Below are 18,647 nucleotides of genomic sequence, written 5' to 3' on the forward strand. Positions count from 1 at the left end.
TTTAGGCTGGGCTCAGTGGCTCAGCCTGTAATCCCAGCACTTTGGGAGGCTGAGGCAAGTGAATGGCCTTAGCCCGCGGATTCAAGACCACCTCGGGCAACTTGGCAGGACCTCGCCTCTACAATAAATAAAAAATTAGCTGGGTGTGGTAGCGTGTGCCTGTAATTCCAGCTACTTGGAAGACTGAGGTGGGAGGATTGCCAGAGCCCAGCAAGTAGACGCCGGGGTGGCTGTAAGTGTGCCACTGAACTCCAGCCCGCGGGAAAGAGTGAGACTCCAACTCAAAAAAAAAAAAAAAAAGAAATCCAATTCAAACAAACTTTTTTTCTTTTTTGAGTTAGTGTTTCATTCCATCACCCAGGCTGGAGTGCAGTGGCACGCTCACAGCCACCGCAGCCTTGACCCGCTCGGCTCAGGTGATCCTTATACCTCAGTCTTCCAAATGGTTGGAACTACAGGTGCATGCCATCAAGCCTGACGAATTTTTTGACTTATTGTAGAAATGAGGTCTCACCAAGTTGCGCAGGTTGGTCCTGAACCCCTGGGCTCAAGCAATCCTCTTGTCTCTGCCTCCCAAAGTGCTGGGATTACAGGCATGAGTCACCATGCCCGGCAAACAAGCTTTTTTAAAATTTATTTTTTAATTTTTAATTTTGTAGAGACAAGATCTGGCTATGTTGCCCAGGCTGGTCTCGAACTCCTGGGCTCAAGCAATCCTCCCATCTCAGCTTCTCAAAGTGATGGGATTATAGATGTAGCCATGGTGCCGAGCCCAAACAAAATTTTAAAGTGTGGGAACTTTTTTGTTGTTGAATTGGAGTCTCATTCCATCGCCCCAGGCTGGAGTGCAGTGGCAGGCTCACAGCCACCCCCCAGTGTCGATGTGCTGGGCTCTGGCAATCCTTCCACCTCAGGTTTCCAAGTAGCAGGAACTATAGGCGCATGCTACCACGCCCAGTAATATTTATTTGTTGTAGAAATGAGGTCTTGCCAAGTTGCCCAGGTTGGTGTCAAACCTGCAGGCTCAGGCAATTCACTTGCCTCGGCCTCCCAAAATGCTGGGATTACAGGCTGAGCCACTGAGCCTGGCCATGTGGGAACATTTTAAAACTGAGTAGACAACTGGGGAAATGTACATGCTGATTATTTTCTAATCTTAAGGAAGTATTATTTTAGCATGATGAGGTTATATTTAAGAAAAAAGTTCCGATATCTTTTAGAGATATATACTGAAATATTTACAGATGAAATGATGTAATATCTAGTTTTGGCTTTAAAATAATCTGGATGGGGTAGCAGGAGGTATAGATGAAGTAAACTAGCCATCAGTTGATCATTGTTTAAGTGGGGTGATGGAAATGAAACCATCCTCAAAAGATTAACAAGAATTCCATGTGAGATTCTGGTCAGAAATATAATTAAGCACTAATCAAGCTGCACTTTGGCTTGTAGCTGCTTGTAACTGAAAGTCACTTAGCACTAGATACTAACCATGCACCACTATTGTTGCTGTAGATAGGATCTCTGACGTTAGAATCAGGCTTTTGTTTAAGAATTGCTTAAGATGTTTTTCAGATTCTGAATTCCAACAGAATGGCTGATGCCAATCAGTTTGAAGACTCCCACAGAGAAAATTTTCGTCAGCACAAAAATGTAGTTTCTTCATTTCCCATTCCATGACTTCACCCTGTACTCTTCAACAAGTAAACAATCCCCATACCTTGGATTACTTCTTGTCCAAGGCCTTTAAAATTCCTAGCCTCAAATTCCTCAGGGAGACAGATTTGAGGTTTCCTCCTGTCTCCCCATTCAGCTGCCTTACTATTAACCCTCTTTCTCTGCTGCAACCTTGTCTCAGTGTATTGACTTGCTGCGCATTGGGTAATAAACTTCGAACAGTTACAGAAATTCATTACATGCTAAGTATCATTATATTATTTTCTCTACTTTTAGATATTTGAAATTATATGTGGTAACAGTTTTAAGATTTTTTTTTAAGTTGATTGATTTGGGGAGGGTCTTTTTGAACAGGATGTGATACACAAACATATCAAAATATATATGTGGTCTTTGTCCCTGGCTTCTACACAGAGTACCTAAAACTCTTGGAATTTAGCCAAGCTCGGTATCTCAACCCATAATCCCGCACCTTGGGAGGCTGAGGTGAGTGGATTGCCTGAGCCCGCGGGTTCGAGACGCGCCTAGGCAACTTGGTGAGACCTCATCTCTACAATAAATCAAAAAATTAGCCAGGCGTGGTAGTGCGCGCCTGTAATTCCAGCTACTTGGAAGGTTGAGGCGGAAGGATTGCCGGAGCCCCAGCAGGTCAAGACTGCAGTGGCCGGGAGCAGCCACTACACTCCAGTATGGGCAACAGAGTGAGACTCCAACTCAAAAAAAAAACAAAAAAAACCTTGGAATTTCCTGAGTGTATTGTTATTCTTAACAAGCCTCTTTCAACCATACCTGAGTTTGTGTTAATAAAGTAACTCTTGATGGGCTCCTAGATAGTAGCTTCAAAATGGGGGCTGATTGCCAGGGAACCAACCATTGATTAGAGGATTGGAACTTTCAGACCCAACCCTTCTTTTCTCCCTACATCCAGAAGGGGAGAGGGTCTAGAGATTGAGTTCAATTACCAACAGCCAATGATCTCCACCCTCACATTCAGGGAGGGGAGAGGGGTTGGAGATTTCAGTTTAGACATCAGTAGCCAATTATTTAATCAATCATCCCTAAGTAATAGACCCTTCATAAAAACCCCTTAACAAGGGAGTTCAGAGAGATTCTAGGTTGGTAAACACTTGGAGGTACTGAGAGGGTGATGCAGGTGGAGAGGGCATGGAAGCTCTACAGCCCTCCTCCTATATCTTGCCTTATGCATTTCTTCCATTTTGCGGTAATAGTAAATAAAGTACTTTCCTGCGTTCTGTGAGTCATTCTAGCAAATTATTGAGGCCTGGGGGCTAGGGGCAGGTTATAAGAACCCCCACATTTGTAGTTGGCCAGTCTGTAATATAGGTAGCTTAGGTACCCTATTTGTAGCTGGTGCTTGAACAGTCTTGTGGGACTCAGGCCTAAACATGTGAAGTCTGACACTAATGTTTAGAACGTCAACAACTGAATTATTGGACACCTAGTTGGTATCAGAGAACTGGTTGGTATCAGAAAACACCTCACATGGGGCAGAGAAGAAAATATATAGTGCAAAGATTATTCATGCTTTCATTTACCAAAATTTAATTGAATACTTTATGCCAGGCGCAAGAACTGGAAATGCTAAGATGAACAGCATGCGTTCTTTTCTTCCAGTAGTTTATCACAGCATAGTAGAAGAGACATTTTGACATATGAACCAATAAATACAACACAATGAGATCTGCAGAACAGAACAGTTCTGTGTACAAGGCATAGAAATAATGATTAAGAGGTAACTATTAGTTCAATCTGTAGAATGTAGAAGTCAGGCATTTCAGGCACAGAAGTATGAAACTATATGGTATGTAAAAGAACTGCAAAGAACTAAATCTGCCTAACAGAGTAGGCAATAAATAACCTACATAATAACTTGTGGTGGTACATGAAATGTGAGGTGGTAGTTATAGTTGAGATTAGGGAGGTTAGGAAGAGGAACCGATCATTACGGAAACTGTAAGGACTATAAGAACTATAAGAACTCTAAGGAGTCCAAAACTTAGGGGATAGGAAGCTACCAAAGACAGTTAAATGTTCAGATTTGTAGTTGAAACAGATTATCATGGTGGCTCAAAGAGAAAAGATTTGAGCAAAAAGGAATCCTAAACATGCTTCCTTATCAAAAGCAATAAGGAACTGTTGATAAGGACTGTTAATAAGATGTCATAAATACTCTGAATGAGCCACAACAGTCCACCAGGTGGAGAGTTATGTTTCAGGTTATAGTTTGTGTGATTCAAAGCAATATTACTGGCTGCGCTCAGTGGCTTAGCCCATAATCCCAGCACTTTGGAAGGCCGAGGTGAGTAGATCGCCTGCACCTGCAACTTGGTGAGTCCTCGTCTCTACAATAAATCGAAAATTAGCTGGGCGTGGTAGCGCACGCCTGTAGTTCCAGCTGCTTGGAAGGCTGAGACGGAAGGATTGCCTGAGCCCAACAGGTTGACGCTGGGGTGGCCGTGAGTGTGCAACTACACTCCAGTCTGGGCCATGGAGTGAGACTCCAATTCAAAAAACAAAAACGAAAACAAAGCAATATTACTTATCCCACTGGCCTAACGCTCCTCAACCTCCTGCTGGTAGTGATGAAGAACTCAACTACACTGTTTTAGAATTCCTAAATACTGACAGATTCACTTTTTCTCTTCTTTTTTAAAAATGTTTTTTATTTTAAAGATGTGGGGTACAATTCAGGATTAGGTAGATAAGTGGTCATCATAAAGGTAAAGTTTGGACTTCCCTTTGGTCCCTACTTCGCTTGGTTTGAAACACTTTTTATTTTCAAGTAAAATAATCTCAAACTAAATAAAGCTTTCCTTCAAAAGCACCAATGATTATCTCAGTGCAAATTTTTAACTCAAGTGAGGGATGGATAAGCTCTGGTCTATTGATGAGATCAGGCCTTGACCTGATTTTATTCCAACAGTATATATATATGACAATTATGTATGTATGTTATCAAAACACATGATTTCAAAAGTCTTTTAAAAACCATAAAGTAAATTAGAGGTAAGCAAACTACTTACTACTTAGCAGCTGTCTGTTTTTATAAATAAAGTTTTATTGGAACATAACTATACCCATTTGCTTACATGTTGTCTATGGCTGCTTCCATGCGACAATAGCAGAGCTGAGTAGCTGCAGCAGACATTGTATAGTCTGTAAAACCTAAAAACTTTACTGGCCTGTTATGATCTGAAGGTTTGATATACAGTTTGGATATTTGTCCCTTCCAAATCTCATGCTGGAATTTGATCTCCAGTGGTGGAGGTGGGGCCTAAAGGAAGGTGTTTAGGTCATGAGGGTGGGAATGTTTTGTGCCCTTCCTGTAGTAGTGAGGAAGCTCTCACTCTAGTAGTTTATGTGAGAGCTTGGTTGTTAAAGACAAGTCTGGCATATTCATTCATATTCATTCTCTCTCTCTCTCTCTCTCTCTCTCTCTCTCTTTTCTTGAAACCAATAAAGTACTTTACAGCTTTCAGAATACTTCCATAAACACTGTCTCACTGGATCTTTACAAGAAAGCGGGATGAGTATTATTATTTCACATTATATGTGAAGGAGTATGACTGGTACAAAGAAATACAGTTTTAAGACAGCAGGCAGATTTGGTCTTTAGATTTCTACACCAACAGTTTTCTCAGTATTACTACTTTACCATATTTCATGTACATTAAAGGAAAACTCAATAGGCAATAGGGAGGGAGAATTATTCTATTAATTATTCTTCTTTCTCTTCCTGTTCCTCCTCCTCCCCCTCCTCTTCCTCCTCCTCCTCTTCTTTCTACTACAGGTGCACACCACCTCACCTAGCTAATTTCTTTAAAAATGTTTAAAGAGACAGGGTCTCACCACGTTGCCCTCACTGATCTCAAACTCCTGGCCTCAAGCAATCCTCCCTCCTCAGCTTCCAAAAGTGCTGAGATTACAGGCGTAACCACCATACCTGGCCCTATTAATAAGAGCTGATATACAAGATGATAAGACAGATATTGCCCCTGCTCTCATGGGAGGATACAGAGAAATAAACAGAAAGGTATAATATAACACAGTGTTACACACTATGCGTATTTATCTATGTATATGTTTGAGGGCAAGAATGTTTCAGACAGATGGAATAGCATGTTCTAAGACCCAGAGGCTAGAGGCAATAGAGAAAATTATTTATATAAATAATTAAAACAGACTCAGTCTGTCTGTTTTATAGATGAAGGAGTGAGGATAAGAGATGAGACAAGAGATAAGCAGAGACCAAAGCATGTCTGGCCTTATGAGCCATGTTAAGGGGGCCGGACTTTATTCTCAGAGCAAAGGCTGTATTGAAATATTTTAAATAGAAAAATAACATAACCATACATAATATATACATATACACACATACACATGTATATATACACATATATAAATATATATATGTGTGTATATATATTTTTTGAATTTAGAGTTATGCTGCCCAGGCTGGAATGCAGTAGCAATTCATAGGCACTACTGATCAGCATGGGAGTTTTGACCTGCTTCATTTGCAACTGTGCCTGTTCACCTCTCCTTAGGCAATCTGTAGTCCTCCACTCCTGGGAGGTCAGTATATTGGTGCTGAACTTAGTGCAGACATCTGATTGGCATAGTGCACTACACTATAGGCTACCATGCAGAGAACTAGCTATACTTCTATTTTAAATGATTCTTTTGGTTCCAATATAGAGAACTGATAAGAAAAAGGAAGACTGAAGGCCAGAAAATCTGTTAGAAAACTACTGTAGTAATCAAAATGGGAAAGTATGATGGCCTGAACTAGGAAGTTAGAGATAAAGTGGATAGATTGAAGATATTTCAGAGTGATAGAACTAACATGATTTGATAATGGACTGGATATGGAAAGATAGGAAAAAATTAAGAGTGACTCCTAGACTTTTTGGTGGATAGTGGTCATCATTAACCATGACAGAAACAGGAGCCTATAATCCCACTACTTTAGGAGGCCGAGGTGAGAGGATTGCCTGAGCCCACAGGTTTGAGACCCGCGTAGGCAACTTGGTGAGACTTCATCTCTACAATAAATCAAAAAATTTGCCAGGTGTGGTGGCACGTACCTGTAGTTCCAGTTACTTGGAAGGCTGAGGCGGAAGGATCACCTGAGCCCAGCAGGTCGAGGCTGCAATGGCTGTGAGCATGCCACTGTATTCCAGCCTGAGTGACAGAGTGAGACTCCAACTCGAAAAAAAAAGAAAAAAGAAACAGGAAGAGTACTTCATTTTCCTATGTGTATGTGTGGAAGGGGAGAGGACAGGGTGGGAGGGCATTAAAAACAATTAGTTCAGTTTGGGACATATTGAAATAATGAAGATATACAGTTGGCAAATGGATATATGGCTCTAAAGTTCAAGAAAGAGCAAGCTAATTAATTCGGCAAATATTTATTGAGTGCTTCCTGATCATTGTGGGGGAATACAACGATGAACAAAAGTTGGTCCCTGCCTCTATGGAGCTTGCAGTCTACAGAGCAAATAATTAATAACAACAAAAATGCAAGTTACATAAATTTTTTAGGGAAACAAAAAACTTGCTATGACAGAGAATTAAAGAGGAGATTTAATTTAGATAAAGTGGTCAGAGAAGGCTCATCTGAGATCACATTAAGGCTGAGATACTTACTAGAGGTTGAAGAGTTGGAAAATATCCACATATTGATGATAACTGAAGCCACGGGAGTAAATGAGATTATCCATGAAGAGTATAAAAAGCAAGAAAAGTAGGGTAGAACTATGAGAAATATAACAGAGAAAGAGGAATCCAAAAAGGAAACAGGAGTCCAAAGTTGGTTACAGTAGCCAAAGGAAGAACGTTTCAAGGAGAAAAGGAGAAAGTAGAACTCAAATGTTGCTGAGAGATAAAATATGATAAGATAAAAAAATTATCCATTGTATTTGATAACAAGGATGCAACTGATGTCCTTAGGAAGAGTAGTTTCAGTGAGACAGTCTGAAGTCAGACTTTAGAGGGCTGTGGAGAGGCTTAGGGGATGAAGAAGCAGACAGTGTAAACAAACACCCATCAATGCACTCCAATGTAGTTTTCTTTCTCAAGGCAATACTCAACGTGCTCTTATGAGAGGAACCAACAATTCTCATGGTGCCAAATCTAGTTGACCTTGCTTTGTCCTCTTCTTACTTCAACTCTCAACAGTACTGGACTCAGCTAACTACTTCTTCCTTCTTTAAACATTACCTTTCTTGGCTTCTGTGACATCACACTCTTTGTTTTTACCTCTCTGCTGCTTTTTGCTAACTTCTCTTCCCCCACCTAATTGCTAGATATTGAAGAGACATTTTTTTCTAGGTGACCTCATCCAGTCCCAATACTTTAAATACTATCCTGATGAATTCCATACTTGTATCTCCAGTCTTGGCCTACGCTCTGAGTTCCAGAATGGTAAATCTATCTGCCTTCATGACTTCTCCACCTAGATTTCTAACAAGGATATAAACCTAATGTCTCCAAAATCATATTTTCCCTGAAAACAGTCTTCTCAGTCTTGGTAAAGCTCAACTCATCTAGTTGTTCAAGACAAAAAACCCAGGAGTCTTCCTTGATTTATCTCTTTTTCTCATCTCCCATATCCAAATCAACAGCAAGTTCTACTAGTTCTTCCTGGAAAACGTTTCTCAGAATTAACCATCCCTTTTCATTTCTGTTGCCACCACTTTAGCCCAAGTAGTCTTGCTTAGATTTTTCCTATAGCTTATTAGCTACTCTCCTTCCTTCCTTAACTGTAGACCAGTTAAGAAGCTATAGGAAAAATCTAAGCAAGACTACTCTAAATGAAGAGCCTGCTAGGCACCTCTCTGTGGTACGTTCTCCACTCAGCAAATTCTCTTTTTTTGTTTTATTTTGTTTTGAGTTGGAGTCTCATTCTATCACCCAAGCTGGAGTGCAGTGGCACACTCATGGCCACCCCAGCGTCAACCTGCTGGGCTCCAGAGATCCTTCCACCTCAGCCTTCCAACTAGACAGAACTACAGGCACACAATACCATGCCTGTCTAATTTTTTAATTTATTGTAAAGACGAGGTCTTGCCAAGTTGCCCGGGCTGTTCTCAAACCCACAGGCTCAGGTAATCCACTTGCCTCAGTCTCCCAAAGTGCTGGGATTACAGGCTGAGCCATCGAACCTGGCCAAATTCTCTTTTAAAATTGTGTATCAGCTGGGCATGGTGGCTCATGCCTGTAATCCCAGCATTTTGGGAAGCTGAGGCAGGAGGATCACTTGGGGCCAAGAGTTTGAGACCAGCCTAGACAACACAGCAAGACATTGAGAGCATATATTAGCTGGGCATAGTGGCACACACCTGTAGCCTTAGTTACTCAGGATGCTGAGGCAGAAGGATCACTTGAGCCCAGGAGTTCAAGACTTCAGTAAGCCATGAGGTGAGCTGTAATGATGCTACTGCACAATAGGGTAAGATCCCAATTTTAAAAAAACTATATATCAGATAATGCCATTTCCTTGAAAACCCTTCAGTGGTGTCCCATTGCACTTACAAAAAAATCTAACCTGCATGATGACCACTTATATACCAAATCCTGAATTTTACCCCACATCTTTAAAATAAAATTTAAAAATCTAAACTTACCATGGCCTATGAGAATCTATATGATCAGGCCACTTGCTCTGACCTTACCTGGAATATTCTCCCTCTTAACTAGCCTTAATATGCTAATTATTAAGCTAATTCAATTAACAGACATTTCTTATGCACCTAATTTATGCCAGATATCTAATTAGACATTGGGTGATACAAAGAAGGTACCTGTCTTTGAAAAGCTCACAGTTCAGTAAGATAAAGAGACATACAAACAAATTAAAATAAAACACTTTTTCAGAGTTAAGTATTTTGCAGAGTTAAGAGCAATGTGGCTATGGGTACAAAGGACAGAACAAGAATCAGGAAGGGCTTTTACAAAGAAGAAACAACTACTGGCATATATTTGAAAGATGGCTAGTTGTGGGTAATGGAATATAGTCTATGACCAGAGAATAGAAGAAAGCTAACAGGTCTATATGGGGCTCTCCAATCCCTCAGAAAAATTATCTAGAAGTAAGTGAAGAATTCAGAACAAACAGCTTGATCAACTACTGGCATAAAGTGCAGCAGAAAAAAGTCTTGTCAGGCCATTACAGCAATTAAGGATTGTTAGAATACAAATGAATATTTAGAGCAACATTCCATTCATTCATTCAACAACAATGTTTTGAGCGTCCACTACTTATGAAGAACAATAAACAAAACTGACCAACTCTCTGTTTTCATGGTGCTTATATTCCAGTGTAAGATTCAGACAATAAAGCAGGGTAAGAGGTAAAGCCTGTTGGGGTTACCTACCATTTAGACTGAAGAGTCAGTAAAGGACTGACTGAGGAAGGACGTTTTGAGCAGAAGCCTAAATGAAACAATCTAGGTATTACTTGAATCACTTATTCAGCTTCACAGATTAGGAAAACACATTTTCAGACTTTGCTGACTTCACCAAACTTGCCCTGTACTAAAGTGATGATTAACTGACCCTTTCCATTTATTTTATCTTGATTATTTGGCCATGTGTAATAGGTCCCATGATTAGGTAGGTTAGGTTTCAGACTACATATGATTTCACTACTGATCATTAACTAACCCTGAGTGTATTATTAACCAAAGGTCTGCTCTTTCTCTTGTTCATGTAACCTTGTTTACATTTCTCCTTGGGTCTCAGCTGGATTTTATCCCCTTATAATGTTAAACATAGTATATCAAATATGATGTTTTATCCAAGCAGCTAAAAACAGGATACAGCCAAAGCCTTAATTCCTTTTATCACTAGAGTTAGGATTGAGGGGTAAGACACTGAAGAAAAATTAAATCTTCAACCAAAAAATGACTAGGGATCATCTTCATGTTCAGAAAGGGGGTACTCTGGGAAGAATAAGAAGTAAGAGAACAGAAAGGGAACAGTGATAAAATCTCAAGAAACATGCCAAGAAGGGAATCCCATGAGGCTATAAAATAATCTAAGTAGAGAATTGAAGAACAGAAAGAAAAAAAAGTGTAAACAACTTGGGAACTCTCTCAAATGTTTGTCCTGCCTTTTCTCTACCTTCTACATTCCTACTGCTCCTGACCCAAGTTAATGGTATGTCAACATATGACACATCAAGAAAATAAATATTTTCTAAAATTCAGGCAACCAGGTGTGAACTCTAAATGAAGAGTATGCTAGGCACAGTGTCTCATGCCTGTAATCCCAGTGCTTTGGGAAGTTGAGGCTGGAAGATTGCTTGAGCCCAAGAGTTCAAGACCAGCCTGGGCAACATAGTGAAGCCTCATCTCTAAGAAATTTAAAAATTATCCAGGCATAGTGGCATGTGCCTGTAGTCCCAGCTACTCAGGAAGCTGTGCAGAAGAAGGATCACCTAAGCCCAGGAGGTCAAGGCTGGCTACAATGAGCTGTGACCATGCCACTGCACTCCAGCCTAGGTAACAGAGTGAGACCTCGACTCAAAAAATAAAATAAAATGAAAATGAAAAGTCAAGTGTTATTAGAAGGGTTATTGAAAAATAAGAATGGGCAACAAGAAACACCTTCATGAACTTAGGTCTACAGACAAATGGTTACAAGTTAAACCACCAAATCCATTGTTTGCAGGGTCAGGCCTAAATATTCTAAGCAATTTTTAGAAGATGTATCTATCTTCAGAGAAGATAATAAAGCTCCTAGAACATTCTTTAATCCTAGAAAATACTTAGTAGAAGTAGGAAATACAAGACAAGAAGTTAGCCACATGATGGTTTTTACAGCCTAGCACAGATTCTGGGTCAGTAAAAAGTTAACTGGTTAGGGCTGGGTGCAGTGGCTCACGCTTGTAATTCCAGCAATTTGGGAGGCTGAGGCAGGAAGACTCCTTGAGCCCAGGAATTTAAGACCAGCCTGGGCAACATAGCAAGATTCTGTCTCTACAAAAATAAAAAAATTAGCCAGGCATGGTGGTGCAAGCCTGTAATCTCAGCTACTTGGGAGCCTGAGACAGAAGGATAACCTGAACCCAGAAGTTCAAGGCTGCAGTGAACCGTGATCGTACCACTACCCTCCTGCCTAGGTAACAGAGTGAAACCCTGACTCAAAAAAAAAAAAAGTTAACTGGTTGGGATTTGTATCATCAAGGAAGAAAGCAAAGAGAGCAGTCAATTTCTCTCCATTGTGTACAAATGCAGTTTAAAGAGAACCTTTGGCCGGCGCGCAGTGTCTTGTACCTATAATCCCAGCACTTTAGGAGAACAAGGCAGGAGGATTGATTGAGCCAAGGAGTTCAAGAGCAGCCTGGGCAAACATACTGAGATCTAGTATGTCCAAAAAAAAAAAATTAGCCAGATGTGGTGGCATGTGCCTGTAGTCCTAGCTACACAGGAGGCTGAGGCAGAAGGATCACCTGAGTCCATGGTGAGCCATGATTGTGCCACTGCACTCCAGTCAGGGTGACAGAGTAAGACTCTGACTCAAAAATTAATTAATTAAAGAGAACCTTTGAAAGGAATAAGATGCAATTAAAATTTTCCTGGAGAATCAGATTTTTTCTCACTTTTGTTTCTCATACCTGAGAGATGTGACTAAAATACTGCAAAGCTGCTTCCACGGGGCTTTTGAAGAACATCTTCTCCTGAGGTTTAAGCTATGAAGAGAATGAGACACACAGTGAAAATATCCACAATGAAATTAAATAAAACACTGACAAATATGGCAAAGGATGTACCACCCTTTCTAATGCACATGGTATTATCTCCACTGTGTGTAAGTAAGAAGGAGATCACCACTGCCCAAGAAGAGATTATATGTCCAAATTCTCCTTATCTTCTGCTTCTGTAACAGTGGTCACAAATAATTCTTCTTTTGTTTCTCCTCTTTTTATAACTACTTTCTGCAAGTTTGTTTTCTTTTCTTTCTTCCTTAAAAAAACTCACCACTTAAATCACTCTACAGAAAAGATACTTGTACATGCATGTTTACTGCAGCATTATTCACAACAGCAAAAACATGGAACCAACCATGCTGTCCATTGAAACTGGACTAGATTTAAAAAATGTGGTACATATACACAGTGGAATATTATGCAGCCATAAAGAAGAACAAAATTTTTGACTTCATGGCAACATGTTCTCACTCATAAGCAGACCCTGAACATTTGCCATAATACAATAAGAAAGGGATTGGCAGTAGCAGGACACCGCCAGGGGGTGGCTTGAGGGGGGCACATAACACCTGATCTTGAACCAAAGGGAGGCCCAAATTTTACCTGTACAATGACCACTTGTATACCTAAATCTGAATTGTACCCCTTATCTTTAAAGTAAAAAAAAATTTTTTTAATTCATCATCTATACTCTGTACATGCTTCCTACAGTCCAGGAATGGGAAGAGATGGTTTGTGACAGGGAGAGAAAAACTTACATTATCAGAAAGAGCCAGATGCTTGCAGGCCGTTCCACAAACAGTACATTTTTCTGGGAGGAAGAGGGAAAAATATGTTTGGCTTTCAGAGGCATAAGGTAAGATTTTATTAAAGTACATAGTAATAGTCAAGTATGCTAGCAAGAGAAGAACAGGATTCTTACTGAATTTAGAATATTATTCTGCTATAAAAGACATCAACTTAAACTCTGTTCCCTAAAGCAATGTTTCCAAACGAGTATGATGAAGTCTAATTAAGGCTTTCATACTATATCTCTACTCCCTTTCTTGTTTTGAATTCTCAATTTTCTTCTGTGAAGGATAATTCTAAATCCCCAACAGGAGTACTGGAGTACATTTACAAGAGTACTGAGAGGAGTACTAACATTCTTAACTTTAAGTTATTCTTTTGTTTTATTCTACCTACCTGACAGCAGGCACACATTGGGTACTATAATAAACTCCCTAGTTATTCCTGCCCTGCTGTCACTTTGCTAATAGTCCTGAATCTTGCTTTGAAGCTCTCCTACTCTCATTCCACAATTAACCCAATCTGAAAGAAATAAAAATTAAGATTACTAATCTTTCCTTATAAAGTAAAATTTTAGTAGTGGTGCTGGTTATTGATTAAGATAAATGCCATGTCAGGAGAAAACATCACATAGCATATGCTTCACAGAGACAAACCACTCCAAAGTGAGCTGCTGTTGCCATAGTAAAGAGCTTTGGTACATTAGCAGATAACTTAAAAGGATCATGAGATTCAAACAGAGAAAAAAGCTTCTCCAGAGGCTACTTAACCTGACTTCTTTTCTTGGAGACGAAAAGGTTTTTCCCAGTCCATATTGCTGCCAGAGTGAGCTAATATGTGAATATCATTTTTCTATTTAAGAAAAAACAAATGTCCACAGCTCTCCATTACCTGTAGGATAAAGTTCAGGTTCTTTAGCCTGGTGTACAGAGCCTTCCACCATCTGGCCACTGCCTACCTCACCAACCTCATTTCTCACCATTTCTTACCTTACTCTTTATAATCTACCAATCCCACCTATGTGTAGTTCCCTACAATATGGTTTTGTGATGTAATATGTCTGTACATGCTGTTCTCTTAAACTAGAATGATCTTCTCTGCCTTATCTTGGCAAACTTAGTTTATTATTGAAAATTCTACTGAAGCATTGCCTCCTCTGTGACATCTTCCCAAATCAAAGCACCCTACCCTAACTTCCTCTTCTGGGCATATACACATCTTGTAAGTATTTTAGCATTAAAAAAAAACAAAAACCTAAATCCAAGTCTCCTTTCTAAAACTAAATAGCTGTGAGAACTTGGTCAAATCACTTACCTCTCAAAATCAGTTTCCTCATTTGTAAAATGGTTCTACTAATAATAACCACCTGGGATTGTGTGATGTTTACATAAAATTAGTACATGTGAACATACTCTTTTATTTATTTTATATTATTTTATTTTTTAATTTTTCTTTTTTTTTTTTTGAGTTGGAGTCTTACTCCATTACCCAGGCTGGAGTGCAGAGGCACGCTCACAGCCACCCCAGAGTGGATCTGCTGGGCTCCAGCGATCCTTCCACCTCAGCCTTCCAAGTAGACGAAACTATAGGTGTATGCTACCACGCTCGGCTAATTTTTTATTTATTGTAGAGACAAGGTCTTGCCAAGTTGCCCGGGCTCGTCTCGAACCCGCGGGCTCAGGCAATACACCCACCTTGGCCTCCCAAAGTGCTGGGATTACAGGCTGAGTCACCGAGCCCAGCTTGAACTTGCTTTTTTAAACTGCAAAGGTATCATCATCATTTCTAACCAAACTAATTTCACAGGCTAGACAACTTTCCTTTAGAAATGGTTCTTGGGCCGGGCATGGTAGCTCACACCTGTAATTCCAACACTCTGGGAGGCCCAAGGAGGGACAATTACTTGAGCCCAGGAGTTTGACACTAGCCTGGGCAACATAGTGAGACCTCAGTTCTATGAAAAATACAAAAATGTGCCAGGGGTGGTGGTGCATGCCTGTAGTTCCAGCTACTTCAGGGGGTTAAGGTGAGAGGAATGCTTGAGCCCAGGAGGCTATAGTGAGCCAGGATCATGCCACTGCTCCAGCCTGGGCAACAGAGTGAGACCCTGTCTAAAAAAGAAAAAAGAAAAAGAAAAAGAAACATCTCTTGATATCAGCCAAACTTTCCCTCATTCCTGTCCATTATTCTTATTCTATCTCTTTTCCCCGATCAGTTGGATCCCTTGTGGCTTTCTCTGCCACAGACTTCAAAACACTCACAAGTACCTTTTGATGCTCAAATAATAGCTTTGCTACATTATTTAGCACCATTACTTTGTTAGTGGATTCCTCCAACTTCGAGAATCAACAGTTCCCTACAGTCCACATCACCATTGCCCTACTAAGTGATTTTTATCCTGTCACACATAGGAATGGCTAATCATTATATCTAGGTAAAAACATTTTTGCCTGAATCTGAAAACAGTTAAGTCACTCACCTAAAGTCACACACTTTTTACAAAAAATATGGCCACAGCTGGTGACAAAGAAATGGGTCCCATCTTTTCGGAAACACTGGTTGCAGTGAAACCAATCCATTCTAGAGCAGGAAAAGAGAAAGTGTAAGGATAACCTGGGACATAACATAGTAACAGATGTTCCAAAATATAGGTGACAATGTTTGCTTAATTTCTGATAGGTTATTGGGATGTGGATGTATCATTTTGTAGGTATTCCAACTGGTTGTAAGGAAATGCCTGTACCTATAAAGTAAAAAAAAGCAGACTGTTACACCACTCTCTCTCTATATATATATACACACACACACATATACTCACACACAGACACACAGATATATACAGACATACATATATGTGTGTATATATATATATATATATATATTCAGCAAAGCAATGAGGACAGTGTAGAGATTTTTTTTTTTTTTTGGAGTGGTAAGGGTATGAGTTTTTGTGCGTGTTGCCTTTACGTTTTGTTTTCTAAGTTTTCTAAATTAAATCATGTACCACCAATTTGTAATTATAATAAACAAGCCTTAAAAAAATGAAAACCATCTATTCACTTTTTAAGTTTCCTGTGATAGGGTGAGCGTGGAGCCAAAAGGAGATAGTGAAGAAGATCACATATGAACCACTTGAGGCACACTTTATCTAAGGGAAACAGGGCGATAGTATGGTTTCAGCTTGTACACTTTCCTTTTACTCTTCAGAAACCCAGAATCACAGATCTGAAAGGAGCCTTGAAAAATCATTTAATATTTTGTCTAATCCCACCATTCTTCAGAAGATGTACTTGACGTTCAGTGAAATTAAATTACTTGTTCAAAGTTGTATCTTTTGTTGGTGGTAACTCTGGGATTAGAACCTAAATCCCCTGTATAAAGTTCTTATTCCAAAAGAACCTTAAAGAGCCTTTGTGTTCAACATGGTAACCATACATCTTGTATTTTCTGCCAATACCAATTTCATAAAATTTTTAAAATACATAACTAAGTAAATGCGACTTTGTGTATAGGACTTCCTTTTTCTTTTTCTTTTTTTTAAGTCAGAGTCTCATTCTGTCGCACAGGCTGGGTTGCAGTGGCATGATAGCAGCTTACCACATCCTCCATCTCCTGGGCTTAGGTGATCCTTCCACCTCATCCTCCTGAGTAATGAGACTCTGGGCACAAGCCACCATGCCTGACTGACTTTTTTATTTTTTGTAGAGACGAGGTCTCGCTGTGCTGCCCAGACTGGTCTCAAAACTCCTGGGCTCAAGTAGTCTACCCACCTTGGCCTCCTAAAGTGCTGGGATTGCAGGTGTGAGCCCCTACAAGGGGCCTGAAGGATTTTTAAACGAGGATATTGACATATCAAAAACACAGACTGGAGCTATGATTAGTTCATACATGTAATAAAATCTTATTATTAGATTACTAGTAGTAGCGTATTGTATATGCTACTTAAGAATATAAAATTCACTAGTTTGCTTTACTGTAAAATTGAATTGGGAAAATAATTAAAATAGAAAGTAATTTCTTCCTCCACTAGTCAGTCTCCTTTAAAAAAAAAAAAATTAGCCTCTGCAGTGTCTCACGCCTGTAATCCCAGCACTTTGGAAGGCCGAGAAGAGAGGACTGTCTGAGCCCAGGGGTTCCAGACCAGCCCAGGCAACTTGGCAAGACCTTGTCTCTACAATAAACCAAAAAATTAGCCAGATGTGGTGGTGCACACCTGTAGTTCCAGCTACTTGGAAGGCTGAGGTGGAAGGATCGCCTGAGCCCAGCAGGTTGAGGCTGTGGTGGCCATGATTGTTCCACTGCACTCCAGCCTGGGCGACAATGAGACCCCGAGTCAAAAAAAAAAAAAGAAAAAAGAAAAAAGTAAAGTGGTTTATGGAGACGTCTGTTAAATGAATGAAAGGCTAGTGTGCACCATACTTTAAACTTTTTGTCACATAAGGCAAGAATTACCATAAAAGTGTATCTAGTAAGCAGCTCAACGCAAAGTACCCCACAGTGCCACGCGTGGCAGAGTCCACCACGTAACGACGTAAAAGACCCCACTGTAGATGACCTTAAGGACAGCAACAATTTAATCACCGGGGTTGACTAGAGGAGCCCCACAAATGAAAGGCAATTAGCACAGTAAGATGACCCCCTGAGGACAAAACTCGCCTGCTTTCCAGGGCTGGTAGGGACTCGGCAGTCTCAAATTCCCCAGTTCATTTTCTGCCTTCCCTGCCTGCGGGCCCGCGGTGTGCCCAGGAATCCTCAGATCTCACCGAAATCATCCAATTCTCCTCAAGAGGAGCTGGAAAAGGCGGGAAACTATATAGAGGGCGAGGCGTGGTCAGAGGCCCAGCGTGAGCGGCGTGGGCGGGGCCTGGCGTGGGCCAACGAGTGGGCGTGGCTCCGGGAGTGGGCGGGGCTTGCAGAGGCGTCCTGGGCTCGCCGTGGTCTGAGAGGCAAAAGAGCCTCTTCTTAGTGGCCTCGTAAAATTTCCTCGATTGAAGGATTGGACAGGCCGGGCGCGGCGGCTCAAGCCTGCAATCCCAGCACTTTGGGAGGCCGAGGCGAGAGGATTGCCAGAGGTCAGGGGTTCGAGACCAGCGAGGGCAATTTGGCGAGACCTCGTCTCTACAGTACATCAAAAAACTAGCCAGGCGTGGTGGCACGCGCCTGTAGTTCCAACTACTTGGAAGGCTGAGGAGGAAGCATCGCCTGAGCCCAGGAGGTCGAGGCTGCGGTGGCCGTGAGCGTCCCACTGCTCTCCAGCCTGGGCGACAGGGTGAGACTCCAACTCGGAAAAAAAAAAAGAAAGATTAGACAAGTAAACACTGTCATCTAATCCCACACGTGTTACTGCGGAAACAAAAAGGTGAAAGTAACCCTAATAACATTGCAACACACGATGAGAGCACACTGGAAAATGTGGTCACAAAGTGGACAAAAACTTCGACCTAAT

The 18,647-nt window shown here is 40.7% G+C and overlaps 1 protein-coding gene across 1 annotated transcript in view; it reads right to left on the bottom strand.

Moving 5' to 3' along the window:
- The window catches only part of RNF212B (ring finger protein 212B), a 35,854-nt gene extending 17,826 nt beyond the window's left edge, over window positions 1-18,028 (bottom strand). The window contains exons 1-4 of the mRNA XM_008067789.2: window positions 17,925-18,028; window positions 15,681-15,781; window positions 13,171-13,223; window positions 12,320-12,394 (exon numbers count right to left, since the gene is read on the bottom strand). Coding sequence (XP_008065980.1) covers window positions 12,320-12,394; window positions 13,171-13,223; window positions 15,681-15,780 — 228 coding nt within the window. The 5' untranslated portion in view covers window position 15,781; window positions 17,925-18,028. The remainder of the gene's footprint in view (window positions 1-12,319; window positions 12,395-13,170; window positions 13,224-15,680; window positions 15,782-17,924) is intronic.
- Window positions 18,029-18,647: the final 619 nt, after the last annotated feature.

The sequence above is a fragment of the Carlito syrichta genome, unplaced genomic scaffold (genome assembly GCF_000164805.1).
Source record: "Carlito syrichta isolate Samal-C Ts95f unplaced genomic scaffold, Tarsius_syrichta-2.0.1 Scaffold309773, whole genome shotgun sequence".
Taxonomy (NCBI): Eukaryota; Metazoa; Chordata; class Mammalia; order Primates; family Tarsiidae; genus Carlito; species Carlito syrichta.